The 25,219-nt window shown below is 34.7% G+C and overlaps 1 protein-coding gene across 3 annotated transcripts in view; it reads right to left on the bottom strand.

Annotated features, from left to right (window-relative positions):
• Gprk2 (G protein-coupled receptor kinase 2) overlaps window positions 1-25,219 on the bottom strand; it is a 101,219-nt gene that overhangs the window by 9,964 nt on the left and 66,036 nt on the right. For all 3 annotated transcript variants that reach the window (XM_069823237.1, XM_069823238.1, XM_069823235.1), the window contains exons 5-12: window positions 24,883-24,960; window positions 23,020-23,210; window positions 22,405-22,609; window positions 18,579-18,725; window positions 14,490-14,664; window positions 14,013-14,128; window positions 11,547-11,639; window positions 6,460-6,603 (exon numbers count right to left, since the gene is read on the bottom strand). In XM_069823237.1, coding sequence (XP_069679338.1) covers window positions 6,460-6,603; window positions 11,547-11,639; window positions 14,013-14,128; window positions 14,490-14,664; window positions 18,579-18,725; window positions 22,405-22,609; window positions 23,020-23,210; window positions 24,883-24,960 — 1,149 coding nt within the window. The remainder of the gene's footprint in view (window positions 1-6,459; window positions 6,604-11,546; window positions 11,640-14,012; window positions 14,129-14,489; window positions 14,665-18,578; window positions 18,726-22,404; window positions 22,610-23,019; window positions 23,211-24,882; window positions 24,961-25,219) is intronic.

Below are 25,219 nucleotides of genomic sequence, written 5' to 3'. Positions count from 1 at the left end.
ATTCGATTGAAACATTAAATAAAAATAAGTTTAAGATCACTCCCAGAGAAGTCGAATTTGAGTCTCATGTGTTAAATGGAACTGATAATTAGGAGGCGGATTTTTATGAAAAAAAAAGTTAATAATGACACTGAGTATATCACATCATTAGTTGGGTCTAATGTTCACCAGACATTAACAAAATACCCAATGACAATGAGGATTATGCCTGAGATAGAGAAAATGTTTGCTGATCTTGGATTATACTGCGTTGCAATACTAACTTTTAGGTCATCAAAATCTGCCCTCTGTTGATGATAAAAAAACTACTTACAAACATTTAATTTTTACAGATAAAGCTACTTCCTATATAAAATGTTGAATTAATTATCATTATTACAATTGCAGAATATGGAGTTCAAAGCAGGGAAAAAAATTCATAAGTACATGCATTGTCCAAATTTCATGAGAGAATCCCTGCAAAGAGAGTATAATCCTTGTGGGGTAAGAGGAGAGGGTAATCCATTTTGAATCTTGCATACACTACTTTTAACACTTGAATATAATTGATTAACTAGTGGACTTACTAGTGTTAATTATGTAAGATTTGTCCGGCTTAGTGTGTCGAGAAATGGATTCGGAACACCTCAAAATCTGTGCTTCATTGGCTGGTCATGATAATATCTTTGAAAAATATTGGAGTGCAAGAGGTCAAATGACTTTACTGTCAAACGCCTGGCATTACAAAACAACAACAACAACATATTTCGTATTGTTCTAGTACGTTGAGTTTTTGGTTCTTGGGTTGTATGTGTAGGATTTCCATGTCCGTATTTATGTTATTGTACGTATTGTTAGCATTGGTTATGTGATCGGCGTATGTAGATGTATTGTGTCCTCTGGTTATTGCTTTAATGTGTTCTTTGTAGCGTGTTTGGAATGATCTGCCTGTCTGTCCTATGTAGAACTTATCACAACTATTACATGTGAGTTTGTATACACCTGTGTGGTCGTATTTATTTGTTTGTGTTTTTTGTGTGTTGAGATGTCTTTGTAGTGTGTTTTCTGTTCTATATGTTATGTTGTATTTATTTATTTGTTTGTGTTTTTTGTGTGTTGAGATGTCTTTGTAGTGTGTTTTCTGTTCTATATGTTATGTTGTATTTCTGCTTCTTCATTCAGAAAGCAGAAATACAACATGGACATGGAAATCCTACACATACAACCCAAGAACCAAAACTCAACACACTAGAACAATACGAAATATACAAACACACTAAAACACAACCCGATCAAATTCTCAACACACAGATCAATTTCAGTACACACACACTATTTGACTCCACTCTTCAACATCCTTCAACAATCAAACACACACACATAACAGGCAGAGAAGTTCGAGATGATGCCGTGATCTAGTAGGCTCTGAGGATGGTGCGTGAAGCACTGAAACAGCTGTAAGCCGGACAAATCTTACATAATTAACACTAGTAAGTCCACTAGTTAATCAATTAATTAGGAGAGGGTAAACTAGTAACTTAGTGTCTTTGAACGAGCAGGTTGATGGGGGTGGTGTCATTGGCTGGCTGGTACAAACAAGGCTCAGTCATTGGCCGGCCGGTTCCGTGTTGGGAGTTGGTTATAAGAACTGGAGGAAAAACTCGCATTTCTTGCTCCTATCTTCAACTGAAGTGTGAACAGTAACTCTAAAAGTAAGCAGTTGGTATATATTTCACAATTGTTTGAAGGGCTGTTTTTCAGTCAGTAAATATGCAGATCTGTCTATAACAAGAAACTTTGCAGTATTGGAGAGATGCATCAATAGCTAGTAACTCTGTGTCAAAGCTTGAAACGTAAGAGCACAGGATGAAGTACTTTTTGTGCGTTCCTGTCCATTTTCCCGATTCTGCATTCCCGAATATCCAGTTTTCCTGAAAGCTTGTTTCTCGAATCTTTGTTCTCGAATGCAAGCTTCCAAAGCCACATACTCGAATTTCATTTCGTATTCACTTTCTCGAATATGTCTAAAAATTCCCAAAAAAGGCAATGACATTCATTAACAATGGAATTTTTCTAAATTCAGCATGACTGATAGATCTATTATTATTATTATTATTATTATTATTATTATTATTATTATTATTATTATTATTATTATTCTAACACGCTGTATTAACATCTTAGGTTATTTTAGCGTTTGAATGAGATGAAAGTGATAATGCTGGTGAAATGAGTTCGGGGTCCAGCACTGATAGTTACCCAGCATTTGCTCATATTGGGTTGAAGGAAAACCCTGGAAAAAAACCTCAACCAGGTAACTTTCCCCAACTGGGATTTATATGAATATAATGATGATGCCACTAAATGAACAATTCAGTCTACAGTTCACAATTCCATTTTACAAACGAAATTTTATGTGCATACCTACGATCTCTTTTGGGATTCTATATATATATATATATATATATATATATATATATATATTTTATCCAATGCCACCAGGTTGTCTTTTCGACATTTCTGGTCTCCTCTCCTGGCTGTGGCTTAATTGTAACCCACTTCTGAGGTTGGAGCGCCTGGAAGGCGGAGTTATATTACCCCGATGATGTGATAGGATGATTACGATAATGTGGTGCCAGGAGAGGTCTTAAATCTAAACTTAACCTAAATTCCAGACCATGGACGAACACAGGAATAATCCACTTTAAGGAAAAATTCCTGTGTTCTAAGCGGGAATCGAACCCGGGACCTCATGAACTATAGCCAGAAGCTCTGACCACTAGACCATGAGCTGGTCTTATTTTAAATGTTAAAGCTAGCTTCTTGCGAGCCTTGCAACTAGGGTAGTTTAGTTAGAAAAAGATGGAAAATCTGCGGGGTGGATTACACAGAAGAAACCAGTCTGCTTGGAAGCTGGTGTGTGTAGGCTTCTTGTTTACTGCTGCATCACAAATCATCCTGAGCTGCCGCATCACAATATTTAACGCGTAAATATAAATTCTATTAAAATTAATAAATCATTTTCTCCATAAACTGCAGGTTTATTATGAAATTATTATTAATTGGGGAAGCTAAGCTTTGTAGCTTACATTGACGCTACGCCACTGATGTTTACATAGTACTTCAACAAAATTACTTATTCTCATTTCAATTCCAGATTCTTTCCTTTCATTAATTTATCTATTTTTGTTACATGAATAGGAGTAAGACATCACATTCTCCATTTCCTGCCACCATGTGTTTACACTCATAGCATAGTGAGATTAAAAAAAAGGTCTGAGATAATATTTAAAAACACAGCTGAAAAATCTGAAATCTTTTTCATAGAAGGTCTATGTAACAGAAACATCACAGCCAATATATAATTTTAGTGTCACTACATGTGATGTCTATTTAGTTATATTTCACAAACGCACACTTTTTCAGAAACTTTTCATTTCAAACAAAGCTCACAAATCAAAAAGCATATTAAAAGAAATAAATAACACACGTCCTTTCAGCCACCTTCTGTTTCAATGAAGGCTCATAGAGTAATAAGAAAACCAACACCAAACTTAACGAAAAAGTGCAAGGGGTATGGGACAGATGTATGCAGCCTCTTTGTTCAAAATCCTACCTCTAGCTGCCATGTATGGGACACAGCTCCAGTAGCAAATTGTTCATACAGCTTGAAATCCCAAGGATCCAATATTATTTCCGATACTAGAGAGAACAGCTCTATGGCATACACAGGTTTTGCATATACAGCATGATGCTAAAAGAAGCAAATAAGGGGAAAAAGAACTCCAATTTTTAAGATATGTAGAAATTATTTCAAAACAAAATAACAGCTTCCAATGTCTTCTTTAGATTATAGGTTGATAATAGAAAATTGCATGCAATGGTGGTGTCAGCATTTTTAATTTAAAGGAAGGCAGCGCATTTTGATGGGCAGAATTGAATCAAGGTGAGGCACTTAGTGGCACTGTGATAGTTACCACAGAAGTGAGGGAGGGGAAACACGAGGAGAGAGAGAGGTGAATTACAAGTACTGCTAACTTTCCGATATTTCTCAATTTAATAATGTTATATGTAACTTTTTACACTTTCTTGTATTCTAATATTAGTCTTTATTGTACAGAGGGCATCTCTTCAAACACATGTGAAAGAAAACAATATATTACTGTTTTCATGAAAATGAATCATTACTTTTGGGACACCCGGTAGTGCCAATACATATACAGAGTGAACTGTAAGTAATGTAATTAATTTCAGGGGGGGGGGGGTTATTCTTTGAGATATTTCAAACAAAAAAAGTTTAATATAATTTTGCTCGTTTTTGCTTCCTTTACGAGATAAAAATTGTTTTACATTAAACATTTCGTAGTGTGTTTTGGGAAAGGCATTGATTTAATTCCCAATATGCTAAGTCAATTTAAGAGAGCAGTGTATTATGATAATAAATGATTGATATAATTTTACTTTTGTCCTTTAAATGCGCAGAAATTTGATCTGAACAAATGTAACTTTTCATTCTGAAAAGGAATCTGTGGCATCCCGTCTCTTTTGGAACCACCAGGTATTAGTCGCGCAGATGGTAAACGACCTTAATTCCATGGTCTAGAGGAAAATCTTTAATTTGGGACTCCACTTGCGTTGACACTCTAGCTCCATCTCACTTGCCGAATACCTCCAGACGCGCAGCATCTGCTGCTGAATTAGCCGTGAAGAAGAAAGTCAATAAATATGCTCATCTTTTAGACAATCATATCTTTGTCCCATTTGCTGTGGAGACCTTCGGTCCTTGGAGTCATGACGCTAAAGTTTTGATATCTCAAATCGGCCAAATTTTGATCTCCATTACTGGTGATCGCCGTTGCACTACTTATTTGCATCAACGCTTAAGCATTTCTATTCAACGCGGAAATGCAATGAGCGTTTTGGGTACTCTTCCAGAGTCCAGCCCTTTGGACGAACTTTTTCTCCTGTAAAATTTTTTATCTCTACGTAAATGTTTATATTTAGTGTTTATATATGTGTAATTGTAACGGTGAAAATATTGTTAATCCAATAATTTTTTATTTATTTATTTATTTTTTTTTCATAAGTGTATATTACTTTTGGGAGTGTTTTTGTAAGTAATTTTATGAGGTTGTTATTGATATGCTGATAAATCATTCTAAATGAAAAATATATATATATATATATATATATATATATATATATACATATATAAGAGGAATAGGTTATAGAAAATAAAATAATATAGGAACTAAAATGAAAATTACAGCTACAATGAAATTATATAAAGGAATTTTAAAATGTTACTATTTTCATCACATGATGGCGAATTTCACCAAATTATATACAATGCCTACTGCATAGAGTATAATGCCAATGTGCACATGCTACAGTTTCAGCAATAAAAGAAAGAAGGGACTGGGAATAAGTTGAGTTGCGAAGGGTGCTTGATTGACAGCAGAGAGCAAGTGTGTGACTGCGTATATGTGTGAGAGAGAGAGCGAGAGAGAGAGAGAGAGAGAGAGAGAGAAAGAATGGGAGCATATGTTGAAGTCATTGGAAAAATGAGAATGAAGAAAAATAAATATGTGCGAGAATGTGTGTGTGTGTGGAGGGGAAGAGAGAGGGAGAGAGAGAGAGAGAGAGAGAGAGAGAGAGAGAGAGAGAGAGAGAGAGAGCAGACGACAGAGAGGTGTCACTATGAAACAATAACGAAAATGGATTGGTGATCTTTTTCCTGCAGTAGCTGAACAAATTAGAACAACTGATGGTGTGAAATAGTTGCAGTACTGGATGCCACTATGGCAAAATTTCATATGAAGTCCAGGAAAATCTATTTAGAGTAGAAGCAGTAATACAGAACAATTTACAGCGCATAATGTTCTAAAGATGGAAAACCACAAACTAGACTTTACAGTCTGGAAATCAGTGGACTATTACACTTTGTATGTAAAGACATGCGCAGCCCACTAGATTCAAGCAAACAGATTTCATTTTTTGGTATACAAAGAACCAAATGTAATACATACCAGACACAGTTTCATAATAGTTATGCTAAACATAGATTCATGCAACTCTATGCTTTTGAGAATATTGTGAACACATCATAAAAATTGACATTACATAAACTCTTTATTTGATTTTCATATAGTGAAAACTCATCCGCTAGATATTTTTGAATCTTAGTTAACACGTTTGAAATGTTCTCCTTCCTCCTGAAATACCTTGAATTAAAAAAGATTAAAAGCTTGGTGGCTGTGAGAAAAATATGAAAAAGTTACAAGTAAATTATATCACACTGCACAAAACAGTTAAACAATCATTCCGTTTCAATTGACAGATAAAGAAATAAGTGTATGAACATGAAAAATCAGCAAAAGACTGCCAGATGAATAATACAGAAACTGCTCTTAACTCGTACTGAATAGTTATGAACTTCAAGCATCAAGATGACATACGTGCATGGTGCCTAATACTCACATCAGGAATAAAGGGAGGATCCCACATTCCAGCTTCCAATCTTTTCCAATTGAGGCACTTGAAGAACTCATGATGCTTTACTTCACGTGCCCCCATTCGACCACAACGACAGCCAAGTCTTTGTTTCGGGGATTTTTTTAGGAGCTGTGAAATTGGAACAAGCAGTATCAGTTATCGTTAGTTAGGCATACAAGTACTATCAATCAAATAGTGTAAATTCTTACAGTCAATTACTTAACAATATTACATGCCTTGAGCCTTTATGTTATTACATGAAGTAGTATTTACAAATTATGACAAACGTTTTCACCAATAAATTTGGCATCTTCAGGTCACATTAAAAACATATTAACATAAAATGAACACTTAAGATATTCCAGTTAAACACAATCGTTAAAAATTAAAAACAAGTACAATAGGCAGTCTGAGCAATATGCCATTAAAATACGTGCAGCAGGATGATGTTACCAAGATATCATGGAATATGCTGATAACACTGTATTAAAATAGAAGTGTACATAACGAAGAAAGAAAGCATGACAATCTTCAAGTTTATGCAGGTGCAGTTCCCAAAATGATGAAAATATGCTACAGTATATAGGACGATCGTGTTGCTGTTTATGGATATATGGAGTTAAAGCCAAGAAGGTTGAGGAGAAGTTGACTTGAGTTCATTGATGCAGCAACACGACTGAACTTTACAGTGGAATGTAGCAGATGAAGAAAACTGTGTACCAGGCAAACAAGAAGGTTGAGGAGAAGTTGACTTGAGTCCATTGATGCAGCAACACGACTGAACTTTACAGTTGAATGTAGCAGATGAAGAAAACTGTGTACCAGACAAACAAGAAGGTTGAGGAGAAGTTGACTTGAGTCCATTGATGCAGCAACACGACTGAACTTTACAGTGGAATGTAGCAGATGAAGAAAACTGTGTACCAGGCAAACAAGAAGGTTGAGGAGAAGTTGACTTGAGTCCACTGATGCAGCAACACAACTGAACTTTACAGTTGAATGTAGCAGATGAAGAAAACTGTGTACCAGGCAAACAAGAAGGTTGAGGAGAAGTTGACTCGAGTCAATTGATGCAGCAACACGACTGAACTTTACAGTGGAATGTAGCAGATGAAGAAAACTGTGTACCAGGCAAACAAGAAGGTTGAGGAGAAGTTGACTTGAGTCCATTGATGCAGCAACACGATTGAACTTTACAGTAGAATGTAGCAGATGAAGAAAACTGTGTACCAGGCAAACAAGAAGGTTGAGGAGAAGTTGACTTGAGTCCATTGATGCAGCAACACGACTGAACTTTACAGTGGAATGTAGCAGATGAAGAAAACTGTGTACCAGGCAAACAAGAAGGTTGAGGAGAAGTTGACTTGAGTCCATTGATGCAGCAACACGACTGAACTTTACAGTGGAATGTAGCAGATGAAGAAAACTGTGTACCAGGCAAACAAGAAGGTTGAGAAGTTGACTTGAGTCCATTGATGCAGCAACATGACTGAACTTTACAGTGGAATGTAGCAGATGAAGAAAACTGTGTACCAGGCAAACAAGAAGGTTGAGGAGAAGTTGACTTGAGTCCATTGATGCAGCAACACGACTGAACTTTACAGTGGAATGTAGCAGATGAAGAAAACTGAGTACCAGGCAAACAAGAAGGTTGAGGAGAAGTTGACTTGAGTCCATTGATGCAGCAACACGACTGAACTTTACAGTGGAATGTAGCAGATGAAGAAAACTGTGTACCAGGCAAACAAGAAGGTTGAGGAGAAGTTGACTTGAGTCCATTGATGCAGCAACACGACTGAACTTTACAGTTGAATGTAGCAGATGAAGAAAACTGTGTACCAGGCAAACAAGAAGGTTGAGGAGAAGTTGACTCGAGTCCATTGATGCAGCAACACGACTGAACTTTACAGTGGAATGTAGCAGATGAAGAAAACTGTGTACCAGGCAAACAAGAAGGTTGAGGAGAAGTTGACTTGAGTCCATTGATGCAGCAACACGACTGAACTTTACAGTGGAATGTAGCAGATGAAGAAAACTGTGTACCAGGCAAACAAGAAGGTTGAGGAGAAGTTGACTTGAGTCCATTGATGCAGCAACACGACTGAACTTTACAGTGGAATGTAGCAGATGAAGAAAACTGTGTACCAGGCAAACAAGAAGGTTGAGGAGAAGTTGACTTGAGTCCATTGATGCAGCAACATGACTGAACTTTACAGTGGAATGTAGCAGATGAAGAAAACTGTGTACCAGGCAAACAAGAAGGTTGAGGAGAAGTTGACTTGAGTCCACTGATGCAGCAACACGACTGAACTTTACAGTGGAATGTAGCAGATGAAGAAAACTGAGTACCAGGCAAACAAGAAGGTTGAGGAGAAGTTGACTTGAGTCCATTGATGCAGCAACACGACTGAACTTTACAGTGGAATGTAGCAGATGAAGAAAACTGTGTACCAGGCAAACAAGAAGGTTGAGGAGAAGTTGACTTGAGTCCATTGATGCAGCAACACGACTGAACTTTACAGTGGAATGTAGCAGATGAAGAAAACTGTGTACCAGGCAAACAAGAAGGTTGAGGAGAAGTTGACTTGAGTTCATTGATGCAGCAACACGACTGAACTTTACAGTGGAATGTAGCAGATGAAGAAAACTGTGTATCAGGCAAACAAGAAGGTTGAGGAGAAGTTGACTTGAGTTCATTGATGCAGCAACACGACTGAACTTTACAGTGGAATGTAGCAGATGAAGAAAACTGTGTATCAGGCAAACAAGAAGGTTGAGGAGAAGTTGACTTGAGTTCATTGATACAGCAACACGACTGAACTTTACAGTGGAATGTAGCAGATGAAGAAAACTGTATACCAGGCAAACAAGAAGGTTGAGGAGAAGTTGACTTGAGTCCATTGATGCAGCAACACAACTGAACTTTACAGTGGAATGTAGCAGATGAAGAAAACTGTGTACCACGCAAACAAGAAGGTTGAGGAGAAGTTGACTTGAGTCCATTGATGCAGCAACACGACTTAACTTTACACTGGAATGTAGCAGATGAAGAAACTGTGTACCAGGCAAACAAGAAGGTTGAGGAGAAGTTGACTTGAGTCCATTGATGCAGCAACACGACATTTTGGGAACTGCACCTGCATAAACTTGAAGATTGTCATGCTTTCTTTCTTCGTTATGTACACTTCTATGTTAATACAGTTTTATCAGCATATTCCACGATCTCTTGGTAACATTCATTCATTCATTCATTTATTTTATTCCATAGATCTTACATGAGCAATGAAGCTTTAAGATGTGGAACATGTCAACATTTTACAATATTACAATTACAATTTTTACAAATTTTTATAGTTTTACAATTTAGTAATTTTCTACAATTTTTACAATGTTGTACAATTTTTTTACATTTTGGCGAGATGTAGTGAGATGAGATGAGGTCCGAGGATTCGCCAAAATATTACCCGGCATTTGCCTTTTCGGTGGGGGAAACCTCGGAAAAACCCAACCAGGTAATCAAATCAAAGGGGGTAATCATCCTGCTACACGTATTTTAATGGCATATTGCTCAGACTGCCTATTGTACTTGTTTTTAATTTTTAACGATTGTGTTTAACTGGAATGTCTTAAGTGTTCCTTTTATGTTAATATGTTTTTAATGTGACCTGAAGATGCCAAATTTATTGGTGAAAACGTTTGTCATAATTTGTAAATACTACTTCATGTAATAACATAAAGGTTCAATGCATGTAATATTGTTAAGTAATTGACTGTAAGAATTTACACTATTTGATTGATACCATACTTATCAGACCCAACATGCCTTTAAAATACAAGTACTATGATTCAAATAACTAAAATAATTTAATTTTAAATTTAAATATGTAAGCTAAAAAAGACTCCAAAATTAAACAAAAAACAATTGCATTCCCTTATGAATGAATAAAACGAATAATAAAGAAGAAAATCAATGAAAATTATCATAAGTTGATGAATGAACTGAACTGCTCAGGCACCCAAATTGCAAAATACTCACCATCAGCACGTCTGTTCTAGAGTATCAAGTTTCTTGATTTATGCCTGGATGTGTAGTAATTTCATGTCAGTGTCTATGTTGCTGTAGCTATGATTGGAGTTAGTATGTGTTCCATGTAGGTTGAATTATTGTGTCGAAACTAGTCAGCCAGGTAAATTACCATAATAATCTGTGGATAAGCTTCGGGGCTTCTACCGCGTTGTCTTGGTGTTGGTGGCTGATGTTTCGACAGCTGTGTTGTCGTCATCTTCAGAGCATACTCCCCTTCATACAGACCTCAACCGGATTGGACAATGAAGGACCAATCAGATGCCAGAAGGAGAACCTACGACCTATCACCGGAAGTACTCCTACCATCGAGACTACTATATATATATATACGAGCTCACAGACTATTTCCTTATTCAACTGCTCTGAAGAAGACCACAACACAGCGGTCGAAACGTCAGCCACCAACAAAAAGACAACGTGGTAGAAGCCCCGAAGCTTATCCACAGACTATGTACACCAGCTGCGGAAGCCTACGTTAACACTTAAATTACCATAATGTTCACACAGTAAAGCAGTTATTACTTGTTCAGTGAGGTATTATTTTATACAATTACTTGTTCAGTGAGGTATTATTTTATACAATTTATTTCTTATTTCACTTATTCTTTATCACATTTTTCGTACACAATAGATATTTTTCATTGTTCTATATACACTTTTAATACTAATATAATCACTGATTAACTTTACAACTTCTTTACTGTGTTAACTTTTTAGGAAATTATCTGGGCAGTGAATAGAAATTTATTTTGTTAAACTGATATTGATTCAATAAGCTTTCTTACATAAATCACAATATAATTTGTAGGTACCAAAAATTGTTTTACCCAATATATCATACGTAACATTTACTACCACATGTGCATCTCCTTGCTTTCAAAATAGACATCCTCTAAAGATAATTCAAAGAAACTATTAAGCATATATTTTTTATATTAAGATATTCTCAACATGAAATAAAAGAAAAATGCAGCATAAATCTTACCTGTTGACACAAAGACTTGGCTTCTTCATTGAACTTATGAGAATATTTTTCTTGGTCGTCTTTCACACGACGATCAACTTCTTCTCGTTTTACCTAAAAAAAAAAAAAAAAAAAGGACAGGAAAAAATTAAGAATGACTCTAACATTAATGTTGAATGAGTTTATATATTGTACAGATTTTTCTCAACTTAATAACTCAGAATTTAAATAAAACTGTACATCATGTTTTTTTTTTTAATTGACTAGGATGCCGATTTTTTAAATCCAAGATTTGGATGGCTATCAATATGATGATACTACCTTAGTAAAATATATTATATCTTTGGTGATAAGAGCCATGATCCTTAATAATATCTAATAAATAAAAAAAATAGAGCTGCAACTTTTTTTCTAAGCTCTGGCTGGACATGGAGATGTAAGGTAAACCTCACACTCCCATCTCATTCGTCTTAAATTCAAGACTGATTGGTACCGAACTTCTTTCTTTGATAAGAAGTTTGATTGATCCCAAGAATCCTTCTGGAAGTGAAAAACCTATTGTCCTTGCTGGGGATTGATTCCACGACCATCAAGTTCCCCTAGCCGTAATTCATCTGAGCTAATCCTTACGGTATTACATAAAATTATGTAAAACACAATGTAACTAGAACCTATTTAAAAATATTCGAACAAATAAAAGAAAATTATGAATTATTTCCTTCCCTACAGTTGTCTCATTCATCTATTAATTATTATCAAAACATCCATAAACTTTATAACCAGAGAATGAATAAATACAAGAGAAGTGTTACATATAAGATGGCACATAAACCAAAGGAACCTTTTGTACACACTTCTTTTTTAACTTTATATTTCCAGCTCAACCGGTACCGCTATTGTAAACACCAGAACTTCCCTTATAAAGAACAATTTCCTTTTGTAATTTAATGATGCTGTAGCAACTACTAGTGTCAATGGAATTGGTGATGGGAAGATGGTATTTGGCGATATGCGGCCGAGAATTCGTCATGTGATTACCTGACATTCGCCTTACAGTAGGAGAAAACCTCAGAAAACCCCAACAATCAGCCCAAAGGGGTATTGAACCCACGCCTGAGCCCAACTCTGGATCAGCAGGCAAATGCTCCTACCACTTGAGCTATGATGGTGGCCAGACTGAATAGGTGACATATGCAGTCTCCTTGCAATGTTTCCTGAACAATGGATAATTATTATCCTAGTAGATTTTCTGGTCTGCCTTCTGTTCTGATGGATCAAGAATTCTGTGTTTAGATGGAAACTAATAATTTTGGGAGGCAATGTAGAAGAAAGCATGGCATGCATTTACAAAGATACTACAGGGTTATTATAAAGTAACTAACATATTGGTAGTAGAAATTAATATAATTTCTAAACAAACTGAGCAATCAAGATGAACTAAGCAGCTATGGACTGGATTTAATTATTCTATACTAAAACAAATTAAGAGTTTTTTCAAAAAAGAACCATAGTCCAAACAATGCAAATTTGAGATATTAAGCATGTGGTGAGCATATTGTAGCAGCCATCTACTGAATCAGTTGTTAGTGGGGGGGGGGGGGGGGGGGGAACACCATAGTCCTATGCTATGTCCAAACCTCCAAAAAGGTGTTCTCATAAACTGCAAATTATGTATGAAGTGAAGGAAATTGATTATGAAAAGAGATACAACTTTCCAGTAAATGTATTAGCTCAGATGGAAACTGAACCAGAATGGTTATCTCGAATACTGTGGACATAAGTGGCCCACTTTATTCACAATAAGAGAGTCCACTGCAAGAATGATGGATGTCATTTGGAATACATTTTGCAGGAGAAGCAATTGAAAGTTTGAAATACTTAGCGCTCAAAGCTTAACTGTGATTTTCCGATCATTACTGGACAATGACTATCAGTGTTAATGCCAAATAACTCTCTATGTAAATTCTATATGTCTTAAGCTATGCATTGACAGTCATGGTTCATTTTCGACAAGAAAAGTGACATCCATCATTCTTGCAGTGGACTCTTGAATTGTAAATATGAACACAATCCACGTGTACAAACTAAATTCCGTTAGCACCCTTCATTGCTGCTTAGTTCATGTTGATTGCTCAATTTTTTGACAATTATATTAATTTAAAATATGTTAGTTAATTTATAATAACCATATATATTCATAAAAAAATTAAAGTAACATAAAATTCTTAATTCCAAAATCAATCACAAAAAGTGAAGCTATAAAAACTTGGAAGCGTGTGAATATAACACATTCGATATCAAATTCATCATACATCAAAGCATAACTTTTTTTTAAATTCACACATCAGTCAAAAAGACTACATACATACATACATACATACATACATACATACATACATACATACATACATACATACGTACGTACATTTAAAGAGATCAGATGTTATATTTAATCAATTACTGCACTTTTAAATTAAATATGCTTACCTTCTCTTTCCGTGCACGAAAAGGCGCCTGTCCTTCTATCATTTCATATATCAAACAACCGAAGCTGAACCAATCAGGACTAAATGTATATTTCTCATTGTCTATTACTTCTGGAGCTGTAAAATAAAATATACACCTCTGCAGGTTAATTTCTTCATTTCATTCTCTGACAAAATCAAACAATCATGAATTACAACACCTGTCTTTGTACAAGCAACTGAATTTGTATGGACAAGTGAGAAGAATGCAAGAGGAAAGATTAACCAGAAAGGAGATGGAATGGAGCACACCTGGTAAAAAAAAAATAAAGGTAGTCCTCGAAACTCATGGATGCAAGAAATCAGAACAGGAATGAGAGAAAGACTGGAAGATTGGACTGAATGGATAGGGAAAAGTACAGAAGAAAGAAAAAACCTGGATAAAGAAGGCCATGTTCTCTATACAATAAAAAAAGTCGAAAACAATGAGCTCACTTACCCATGTATCCCACAGTTCCCACTCTTCCTCGAACCATTTCACCCTCAGGTATTTCCACAGCCAAACCTAAATCTGAGATACGAACATGGCCATGATCATCCAAAAGTATGTTTTCAGGTTTGCAGTCACGGTATACAATGCCTTGAACATGAAGATGTTCCAGTCCACAAAGAACCTGAAAAAAAAAAAAGAATTAATATTATCCAAATGTAATTTTAGATTACTACTCAGTGAACACAGATACCTGATACATAAGCATTGTGTAATAGTCATATGCATCAAGATTATTGCACTTTCAACAGAGAAGCAACCTGCAGTTCTTTATTAAGAAATTATGCTTATTTAACAGCCCTTTTAAACAAAAGATGCTGGTCTGAGTTGTAGATAGTTGTAAAGGTAACAAAACAAGAACAGGGTAAAGCAAAATAACCCCTATTCTTTCTGTCCATCACAATCTTACAGTATATAAAGGAGATGAACCTCTTTCTCTTGAGGTGAAGTTGTAAATCTATGATGCTCTTCAGTAACTAATAAGCACTTTTTTTTTACTAATGACCAGTTTCTTTGAAATGATAGTCGAGCAAACAATCAGCAGATTATAATCAATTTCAATACCAGATATAATTTTACAAACTGTATAAAACTTGCTTATTTTTACAAACGTTATTCAAGTAGCAAAGCAGAATCCTTTAATAATAGATCTCGAGATTTTAGAAAAGAAAAAAATAATTCTCATATTAATGTCTTTCTGCACAAGTATTTTGAGATTGTAAAGCCTTTTTTTTTTTTTTTTTTGCAAGAACTCCAAGCATTAATTACAGACCGATAAGGATAAAATTTAAAAGTGAAATGAAGTCGTCGATTTTAAGCACTATAAAACGATATAAAGCAGTGGATAATTCGGAAAATAAAAATAGGATAATGAACTGTCATGGTGTAAAAATTTGACCAAAGCACAGCAAAAAATAAAAAAGCAGGTATTAGTTGGTATGTAAATAAAACAAAATAATACACTGCTACTAATGACCCTTTAATCAATATGACTTCAATTCCATTAACTCAGACCATCTCCAAAATACATACACATTACAACTTCAAATTAAATGTCGTAACAAATCATCAATTTAATTTTTCAACTTTTATTATTAATTAATTTGAAAATTTGTGTACAGTCCCACAATATTTTAAAATCTCGCATCTTTAAATAATTTCTATTTTCTTACCGTAAAGTGAGGTGACTTTGAACAGTAATTTAGCGCCTTTCTAAATTAATTGCTGTACCCAATTGCGAAAAAACTGTTTAAATTGTCAATAAATTAGTTCAGTTTCTTCGCAATTGGGTACAGCATTTAATTTAGAAAGGCGCTAAATTACTGTTCAAAGTCACCTCGGAGTTCAAAGTCACCCCACTTTACGGTATCTTAATTTTAAAAACATCTTTAGATCTCCATTGCAACAAGTACTACATTCACTCGTAACAAAGAAATGATGAGAGATAATGAACATTTTTACCTCCTGTTGTTATTTGTACAAGCATTAATTTTCTACACAAATATTCACACTCTACCACCAATGGGGAAGTGAATTCCATAGTAGTGAGGTCTACTATATTTTACAAGTTTTTCTGTAATTACTCCTGAACTGTGATGTGAAGCATATACGTACTTACATAAAATGACAAATATATAATGGCAATTAAATTCAAGATTTGTACCTGAAATTATGTTATTACTCCTAAAATAAAGGTCTGCACAGGCCGGGTTGAACCAGACCTGAACCCGACCCAAAACCCGAGATTAGTTTATAATTATCAACCCGAGTCAAACCCCAAACCCGAAAACTAGGAGATAAAACAGAGGCCAGAGGTCACAAGGGTCAGGAACAGTTGCGAGAGAGATTACTCCAGTAGAAGCATGAGAAATAGTAATCTCCCAGTCTTCCAGGTAAAACAAATAAACAATGCTTTGTGTCTAAGACAGAGTAGAAATGAGACAAATGCTGTTATGAAATACGAAGTGGAACTAAACAGTAAGTTATGATACCACAGGCTTGACCTGAACCTGTGCAGACCTCTATCATAACATTTCATATTCATAAAATATATTAAATACATTACACCTTATTTTAACTAAAACTGACGTAATTATGCAGTAGAATAATATGTTGTGTCAATTAAACTAGACTATACCTACCAGTTTATTTAATAGCTGAAAAGTGTACATAACTCTGTCCTCCTACAGTCCAAAAGTGCTTTTGTAATAAAGAGGATGGATTCATGGACATGGAACAGAAAGAAAGGACCAAAAGTAAGGAGAGATGACGACAAAGCACTCCTAATTCCAGAAGTAAATAATTAAAATTAAATGTCTAAAGAAACTGTTGCTGTATTTGTATATACAAAGTAAAAAAAAAAAATGCTTACTGATTGTATCACATAATATATGGAACATGATATGATCTCATTACAAATTATGACAATTTCTTCTCTTCAAGCAGTTGGACATTAGTCACTAGTCACTGACTCAATAATTGCAAATAATTACTTGCCAATATCGAATAAAACTCCACACAAAAAATTATGAGTTATTGAACACAGTTAAACATTTTTCAGAACATGGTAAATTTCCCTGAAAATTTAAGAAAATATATAATTGTTTTCGTTCTTCAGCAATTATTTATTGTATTTCATATAAGACAGTTGGTTACTCTATAGATTAGACCATTAGGCCAGTTTCATCTGTCGATTATTGACTGAACATGATTCAAGTAATAGGCTACATGTGAATACCATGTAAGGAAATTTGTTAACTATTGTAAATATTATATAGCAAACAGATCAAAAATCTATTTACTTATTTATTTATTTACTTATGTATGTATGTATTTTTTATTTAATTCTGTATTTATTTATTTATTCTGGTTTAGTTAAGACCATCAGGCCTTCTCTTCCACACCGCCAGAAATACAACTACAATAATAAAATAAAAAATTAAACTGTAAACAAAGTAAAACCACACGAAAATATATACAGACTACAGTCACACAAACTTTAAATGAATGCTTAGGTATCATAATTACATCCTAGTGATTGTCGAGTTATTGCAGTTTAATTCTGCAATATTTCTTATAATCATGCTGAATTTTTTTTTTTTTTTTACTTTAGAACTAATGGCTTGTTGCCAAACGTCTAGGGCAGTGACCATTGGCACTCGCTCAAATAGGTAACAGGTAAGCAGTGCCCCATCGTACAGCAGGAAGAGGGAGAGAGCATACCCACTAGCAGCCACAGATGCACCATAATGCAGTCTCTGATCTGTGGGTAAGAGACACTGCTCTGAGGGTGCACTGTGCTGATGACCGCTAGTCTAGGCATTTGGACAATAACATTTTTTATTACTTTTCATTCAGTAAGAAAAGAATCTTTTATATGAAGGAATTCTACCAAAAAGATCAATGGCTTTATTATCTCAACTGATGGAAGCAATACGTGGATATTGCCTGCCTAAAAATCCATCACTCTCACATGGGCTTGGAACAGTGATAATTGTGTCCAAAGGTAAGCACGATTAACTCCAGACAACAGAGAACAATATTTTAGAACTGTATGATTATGCATTCTATTAAGATCAAACTCAATACATAGTCACATGAAACCTGCCTCAAGATTTGTATTAGCTACAACAATGATTAACACAAATTCAGCACTAAGTGTTTATTTCAGTATAAATGTATACAGAATTAGAACATACAATTTTCAATATGGCTTAAAGTTTGCCATAATAAAGTTTTCAGTTACAAAATGAGAGCACACTAGTTACTATGTATGTATGGATTGATTGTAATAGCTGAAAAGCAATAAAAGTAGCAAGTTCACTGTCTTATCATATTTAAACTTGCAGTAGCTACATGCTTTTAGCTGTATTCAATCGCTGTGAAGACATCCAGTTTTATCCACACAAGACAATGATGCACAAAAAAAATGTTAGTACCAGTACATTACAGATCAGTGACGGGCTTCTTGTACATAGAACAAATGTCCACAACATTCTGCAACACTTTCAGATATGTGTTATTAACTTGGTGACTCACCTCAGCAGCATAGAAGCGTGATCGGTGAATATCAAAGCCAGGTTCCCCACCCATGTTGTAAATGTGAAACTTCAGATCACCACCATTCATGATAGTTAACACAAGACACAATGCATCTTTAGTTTCATATGCATATGCCAAGCTCACCTGTTGTATCACAAACAAACAAACAAACAAACAAACAATTAGAATTACAATTCATTAGTCTTAAAAATATCCATAATACTAGAGCTTTTTATATGAAAAGTTCGTGAATTCACTCCATTTTTTTAAAATAATACAAATAAATGTCATATTATTTATCAATGAAGCAATCAGAATTAAAATCCAAAATCATATGTCTTGTTACTGTTGTCTAATGCTTAGTCATAATCAGTGAAGTAATGAACATCTTGCTCTCCAGCATTTTTCTATTATGGATCCAGCAAGTAAGGCAATATAAGTTTGAAAATGGTCTTCACTCATTTCTTCTTCTTGACCACATAAAGAGCAATTTGGGTTATTGTAAATTCCTATAAGTGCATTGCTATACAGTTGTGTTCTGTGGTAAGTTTGAATTTTGGTACTGCAGTATTGGGAGGTGCTTGAGGGATGGTTTTTGGTTTATTAACCCATTAATGGTCGTTTGTTTTAAAAAATTGTAATAAACATAATATTAGGTTGACACTATTTTTTGTGACGAAAGCTCTTCTAGACATATGTTACAGTCATCTCAGACACAATCATTCATTTCAAAATCAATTGTCGTGGAGTGCAGACGCGAAATTCTTTAGTGATTTTGAGTGTGTCCACGTACAATTACATGAAACTAAAATGTAATTACTGTTGTTAAATCTCACTTCATTATTTCAAATCTCACTAAAATACATTTCAGAATGTTTACTTTGTATTTTAAAGCTAGTTTATGACAATGGTTTTATTGTGGGTATATCCTACAGTGTTGTGAAATCATGTAACAACTTTAGTTCCCAGTGAGCACTACAGTATGCAAAAGTGTGCACATTTCGTTGCATATGCCTGATGATAATTTATTCATTGTGAATCAGATTTTAGACGTCGTTGAAGAGCACAGTGCACATAAAACAGTTATTAGAATCATTATGTCTGTAGGATTCATTTCTCCTAAAAATAACTAGATGCTGCCACAGATGAAGATTTCGACTTTTCTCGACAGTGAAGTCGAAGAATATCTTCCTTGAAGAACACTGAGAGCAAAGACCATTAATGAATATGAGGAATCAGAAAAGAATAAGTGTTCACACATCGAACAAAATTCGGAAATTGTGGAATCAACACCTTCTGCAGGAAAAATCTGAATTTTTTTTAAGTTGGTATCAACTACGAGGTTATTTAGTGTCGATGAGATTGGTGATAGCGAGATGAGGCTGAGAATTCGCCATAGATTACCTGGCATTCACCTTACGGTTGGGGAAAACCTCAGAAAAAACCCAACCAGATAATCAGCCCAAGCAGGAATCAAACTCGCACCCGAGCGCAACTTCAGACCGGCAGGCAAGCGCCTTAACCGACTTAGCAACGTCGGTGGCTAAAATCTGATTATAATGTGAAGATTTTATCAGAGGCAAGACAGAGACGGAGATATGAAGATACATGACATTCTATTCGTCTCAATAATAATAGAAAAATAAATTATGATTAATTTTACAAACTCAGAGCCTTTTTTGATTATATAAATTATTTCTTCAAATGCCTCCTGGAGATGCATTATCCACTGATGAGTCCACTGTTACATAATAAGGAAAACACCATGCAAAATGATTTTAATACAGTTAATTGGGTTTCAAAATATCCGTAATACTAAGGTTGTTTGTAAAGTTCGTTAATTCAATTTATTCTTCAGAATCTGATAGTTTTGCAGAACGACATTTTTCGAAGTGTAGACCATGAAAAGTGATACACTTCTTACAATGCTATGTCCTCTGAAACGCATGTTGTACACAATTTGTCAGCTTATTATAATAAGGTTCTATCTCCATTTCTTAAATAAATTCAGTTATGATTTAGCATGAAAGCAGACCACTAAATGCTTCATATTTCACCACAAAACTCGTAGGTTTTAGTGCCATCTGTTGAATCTGAGTGACAATGTATAGTTCCATCTCCAGTGCACCTATGTTTTAAGTATTTGAAGATTCTATTTCCAATGCCAATAGATACGATCAGCACACAGCTTTGAAAAAACAAACGAAGAAGAAAGAGATGTGAACCTAGAAACCCTATGATCTATTGCAGTAGAGTGTTTTGATTTAGAAAATGTATTTGCTTTGCCCAAACCAGTTATATCAAATATTATTTCTTTTACAAGAGAAAATTTAATTCACATAATTTAATAGCTCATTGCTCTGTCAGTAATACAGCACATAATGTAGGCTGGCATGAAACAATGCCAAGTTGAGGAGGTAATCAATTTGCTAGTGCCTTACGTAAAATTTTGACTGAGATTGTTATTTATCACAAACATTTTAAGAAACTAATACTACGGTCTGATGTGTGTGTTCCACAGAACCGAAACTCTACCATGACATCAGCTTCAAAAAGTTTTTACATGATTGTTATGCAGGTCACTTTACTGAATTTTTACCGAAGGCCTGGACATCTGATGAATGAGAAGTTTCTGAACGAAATCGAAAAACAAATGAATATAGCACTAACACTGTAACTACATATGAGGAGCATCGTTTCAAAACGTATTAAGTCCCCCAGTGGACGAAATTAAATTTGTTTCTTTCTATTTATTTATCTTTCATGCTGTGAAGTCTGATGGTTCCAAGTCATCATATTTGTAAACTGTGAAACTAGTACTTAAAAATGATTTTGTGTAGTGTTTTGAGAACTTCTCCAATTTACGAGTAATCCAGTTTTTCGTCGTTCGTGTAAAAGAATTGTTGTTGTTTTCTAATGCCAGGCATTTGACAATAAAGTAATTTGACCTCTTGCACTCCAATATTTTTCAAAGATATTATCATGACCAGCCACTGAAGCACAGATTCTGAGATGTTCCGAATCCATTTCTTGGTTTGAGTTGCACAATGGACAGTTAGGGGACTGATATATTCCAATTCTATGCAGGTGTTTGGCCAAACAATCATGGCCTGTTGCCAATCTAAATGCAGCTACAGACGATTTTCGTGGTAAATCGGGAATTAACTGTGGATTTTGATGCAGAGAGTTCCATTTTTTCCCTTGGGATTGTATTATTAAATTTTGTTTGTTGAAGTCTAAGTATGTAGATTTAATAAATCTTTTCACAGAGTAATACGTAGATTTAGTAACAGGTCTGTAAGTAGCAGTGCTGTCCTCTTTGCTAAAGCATCCGCATTCTCGTTTCCCAGGATTCCACAATGGGATGGTATCCATTGGAATACAATTCTTTTATTGAGTGATATTAATTGAGAGAGCATTTTAGTTATTTCTGCTGTTTGAGATGAAGGTGTGTGTTTAGAGACTATTGATAGAATAGCTGCTTTGGAGTCTGACAATATAACTGCATTCCTAAATTTATTGATATGGCATAGAAGATTCCTGAGATTTTCCCTTATTGCAATGATTTCACCATCAAAACTTGTTGTTCCATATCCAAGAGATCTATAAAGTGAGAAGAGACAGCATGTAACACCTGCACCGGCATTACGTGCTGTCTCTTCTCACTTTAAGAATTGTAAGTTGTACATAATACGTTTTGAAACGATGCTCCTCATATTATACTACAATTTATCAACAGTTCTTAACATACAAACAGAGTCCCAATTTCAGTAGTAATTCCAGTGGAATTAAAAGAAAGAAAAAATAAAAATATGGTACTTACCACAAATCTAGAATTGATTTTTTGAAGTATTTGTTTTTCAATGAGTACCATTGCCTCGCCTTTTCTTTTCTTAATACGTTTTTTCTCCAATTTCTTGCATGCATACATTTTTCCTGTAGCACGAACTTGGCATGCGCACACTTCACCAAATCCTCCCTTACCGAGTACACGATACATTCTAAAGGTCTTGTATGTAATAGGTTGGCTGAAAAGAAGTAAAAAAAATCATATGTATTAATTATTATCACACATTCTATGTGAACTCCCAAGGCCATCTTAATACCCAACAACTGGGCATGAAAGTACTACAAATTTTGCATGTTTTGTTGCAAAGTTTAGTACTTCAATTATAATTGTAAGTTGCTTATTTTCGCATTTACTCCTTTAATAAAATCATTTATCAATAATCCTTCTACAATTCTATAAATTCATTCCGAAAATGCAATACTTTTAGCATAATTACATACAAGTCCAGAGTGTCGTTAAACAATACATGTATGCTTGTATTACTATTTTCAACAAAATATTTTTCAGTTTTGACAATCAGTTTACATTATTATTATGCTTACTTTGCATGAGCTAACTCCCAAAATAAATTATATTCTTGTATTATACCTTTCCAGCCATTTCCATTGCAAATAACGATGGAAATACATAGAGTTTTCAAACTGGTGAAATGGTTCTCCAGCTAAAAAACTTTTAACTGCTGTTATACATTCCACAAACAGTTCCTTGTTACCAGTTGCTAGTTTTTCCTTACAGTGATCAACAATTTCAGCATTTAATACGTCAACTGCTTCATTTGCCTGTAAACATATGAAATATATTATATATATATGTAACTATTCATACAACATTTACAAGTATTTAAAAGTAACACAGTGTAGGATATAAATAAATCTTATAAGTGGTGGTGGTGGTGGTAATGTGATGGTGGTAATAGTAGTGGTAATGATGGTGGTGGCAATAGTAGTGGTATTAGCAGCAGCAACAGTTGGCTGATAAATTTTACCTGTAGCTTCTATAAAGAACAAAGTTCTTTCATTTCCTGTAAATCTACAGCATGGGACACACAAGTACAATCAGGATTCTTTTACATGCCATAAATCTATAACACATACACAAAGCTTCACTTCACTTCAGGAGGAAGCCATGCTAAGGGTTTTATAGCCCTTTAAAATCAGTCACCCTTAACTGGGTATGAACTCGCATACCTCAGATGATCCAATGCCCAGCATGGTAATACTTGACTACCGATGATGAAACTTTCAAAGCTGAAAGAGACATAACTTAAAGAAGGGCTGAGAGAACCAGAGAATTTTACATTGTGGCAATCTTATGGTATAACTATTACACACATAATAAAATTCAGTTACATTAAAGAACGAATATTTACTGTCAAATATTATTACCGTCTCTCTAATGACTTCAAAACTTAAGTATTCCACTTTTTTTTACTTGCTTATGGCTTTTAAGGAACTCGGAGGTTAATTGCCACTCTCACATAAGCCCTCCATCGCTCCCTATCCTGAGCAAGATTAATCCAGTCTCTACCATCATATCCCACCTCCCTCAAATCCATTTTAATAATATCCTCCCATCTATATCTCGATCTCTCCAAAGGTCTTTTTTCCTCCAGCCTCCCAACTAACACTCTATATGCATTTCTGGATTCGCCCATACGTGCTACATATCCTCCCCGTCTCACAAGTCTGGATTTAGTCTTCCTAATTATGTTAAGTGAAGAATACAATGCGTGCAGTTCTGCGTTGTGTAACTTTCTCCACTCTCCTATAACTTCATCCCTCTTAGCCCCAAACATTTTTCTAAGCACCTTATTCTCAAACACCCTTAACCTTTGTTCCTCTCTCAAAGTTAGAGTCCAAGTTTCACAATCATAAAGAACAACCGGTAATATAACTGTTTTATAAATTCTAACTTTCAGCTTTTTTGAGAGCAGACAGGATGATGAAAATTCTCAACCGAATAATAACAGGCATTTCCCATATATTTCTTTTACAGACTTACATAAAGATCCCTATCAACTGAGAGATAACTGAAGATAATACACGAACAAAGGAGTTACACAGTAATGAATAACAAAAGCAGATTTCGAACAATGCAATCCAATGCTTTCAAGGAAATTTCTATCATAATGATCATCTGCATCACATACAATAATATTTAAAATCCATAGAAGCATTTTTTCATCCAATACCAGCAATTTGCTGGAGAATTATATTTGAATACACTGCTACATTTGCAAACAACACAAAATTCTTAACACAGAATGATGGAATTTTTACTACGTCTCTGTGTTCTTTATAAATAATGTTTGAACACAATAATAGCTATTATACAAAAAAACTGACTGAAAATTATTACTGTAAGGATCTCATATTTAGTCGTCATAACCATTTTCTTCCAAAGATACAAAATCGTCATTATTATCGTACTGTTCTTCAATGACATACACACCTCTCTGTCTAAATACTTCTGGTAAATGGTTTGAGCTACCTCCATACGATTCTCGTCAGATTCAACTTCGTACCTCTCCTGTGAAAGAGATAAAAGATGGAAGCACATTAAAAATTAACTTGGATTAACATATCTTATTGCCTGAAGTTCACATTTTCTCAATCTGTTTGAAAATTAGGCTACAATATTTTTATTGCCTTGAACTTCGTCTTCTTATTAAAGTGTTCAATTTGAAATCTCCATGTAAGTAAAACGTGAAATCAATATTTGCGTTCAGAAATGAGCATAATACAATAATTTAAAAACTGTCTGATGTCACTCCACAGTCGGGGTGATT

This window comes from Periplaneta americana, chromosome 4 (genome assembly GCF_040183065.1).
Source record: "Periplaneta americana isolate PAMFEO1 chromosome 4, P.americana_PAMFEO1_priV1, whole genome shotgun sequence".
NCBI classification, from domain to species: domain Eukaryota; kingdom Metazoa; phylum Arthropoda; class Insecta; order Blattodea; family Blattidae; genus Periplaneta; species Periplaneta americana.
The sequence above is the reverse complement of the archived record's forward strand: the minus strand, read 5'-3'. Positions and strand labels throughout refer to the sequence as shown.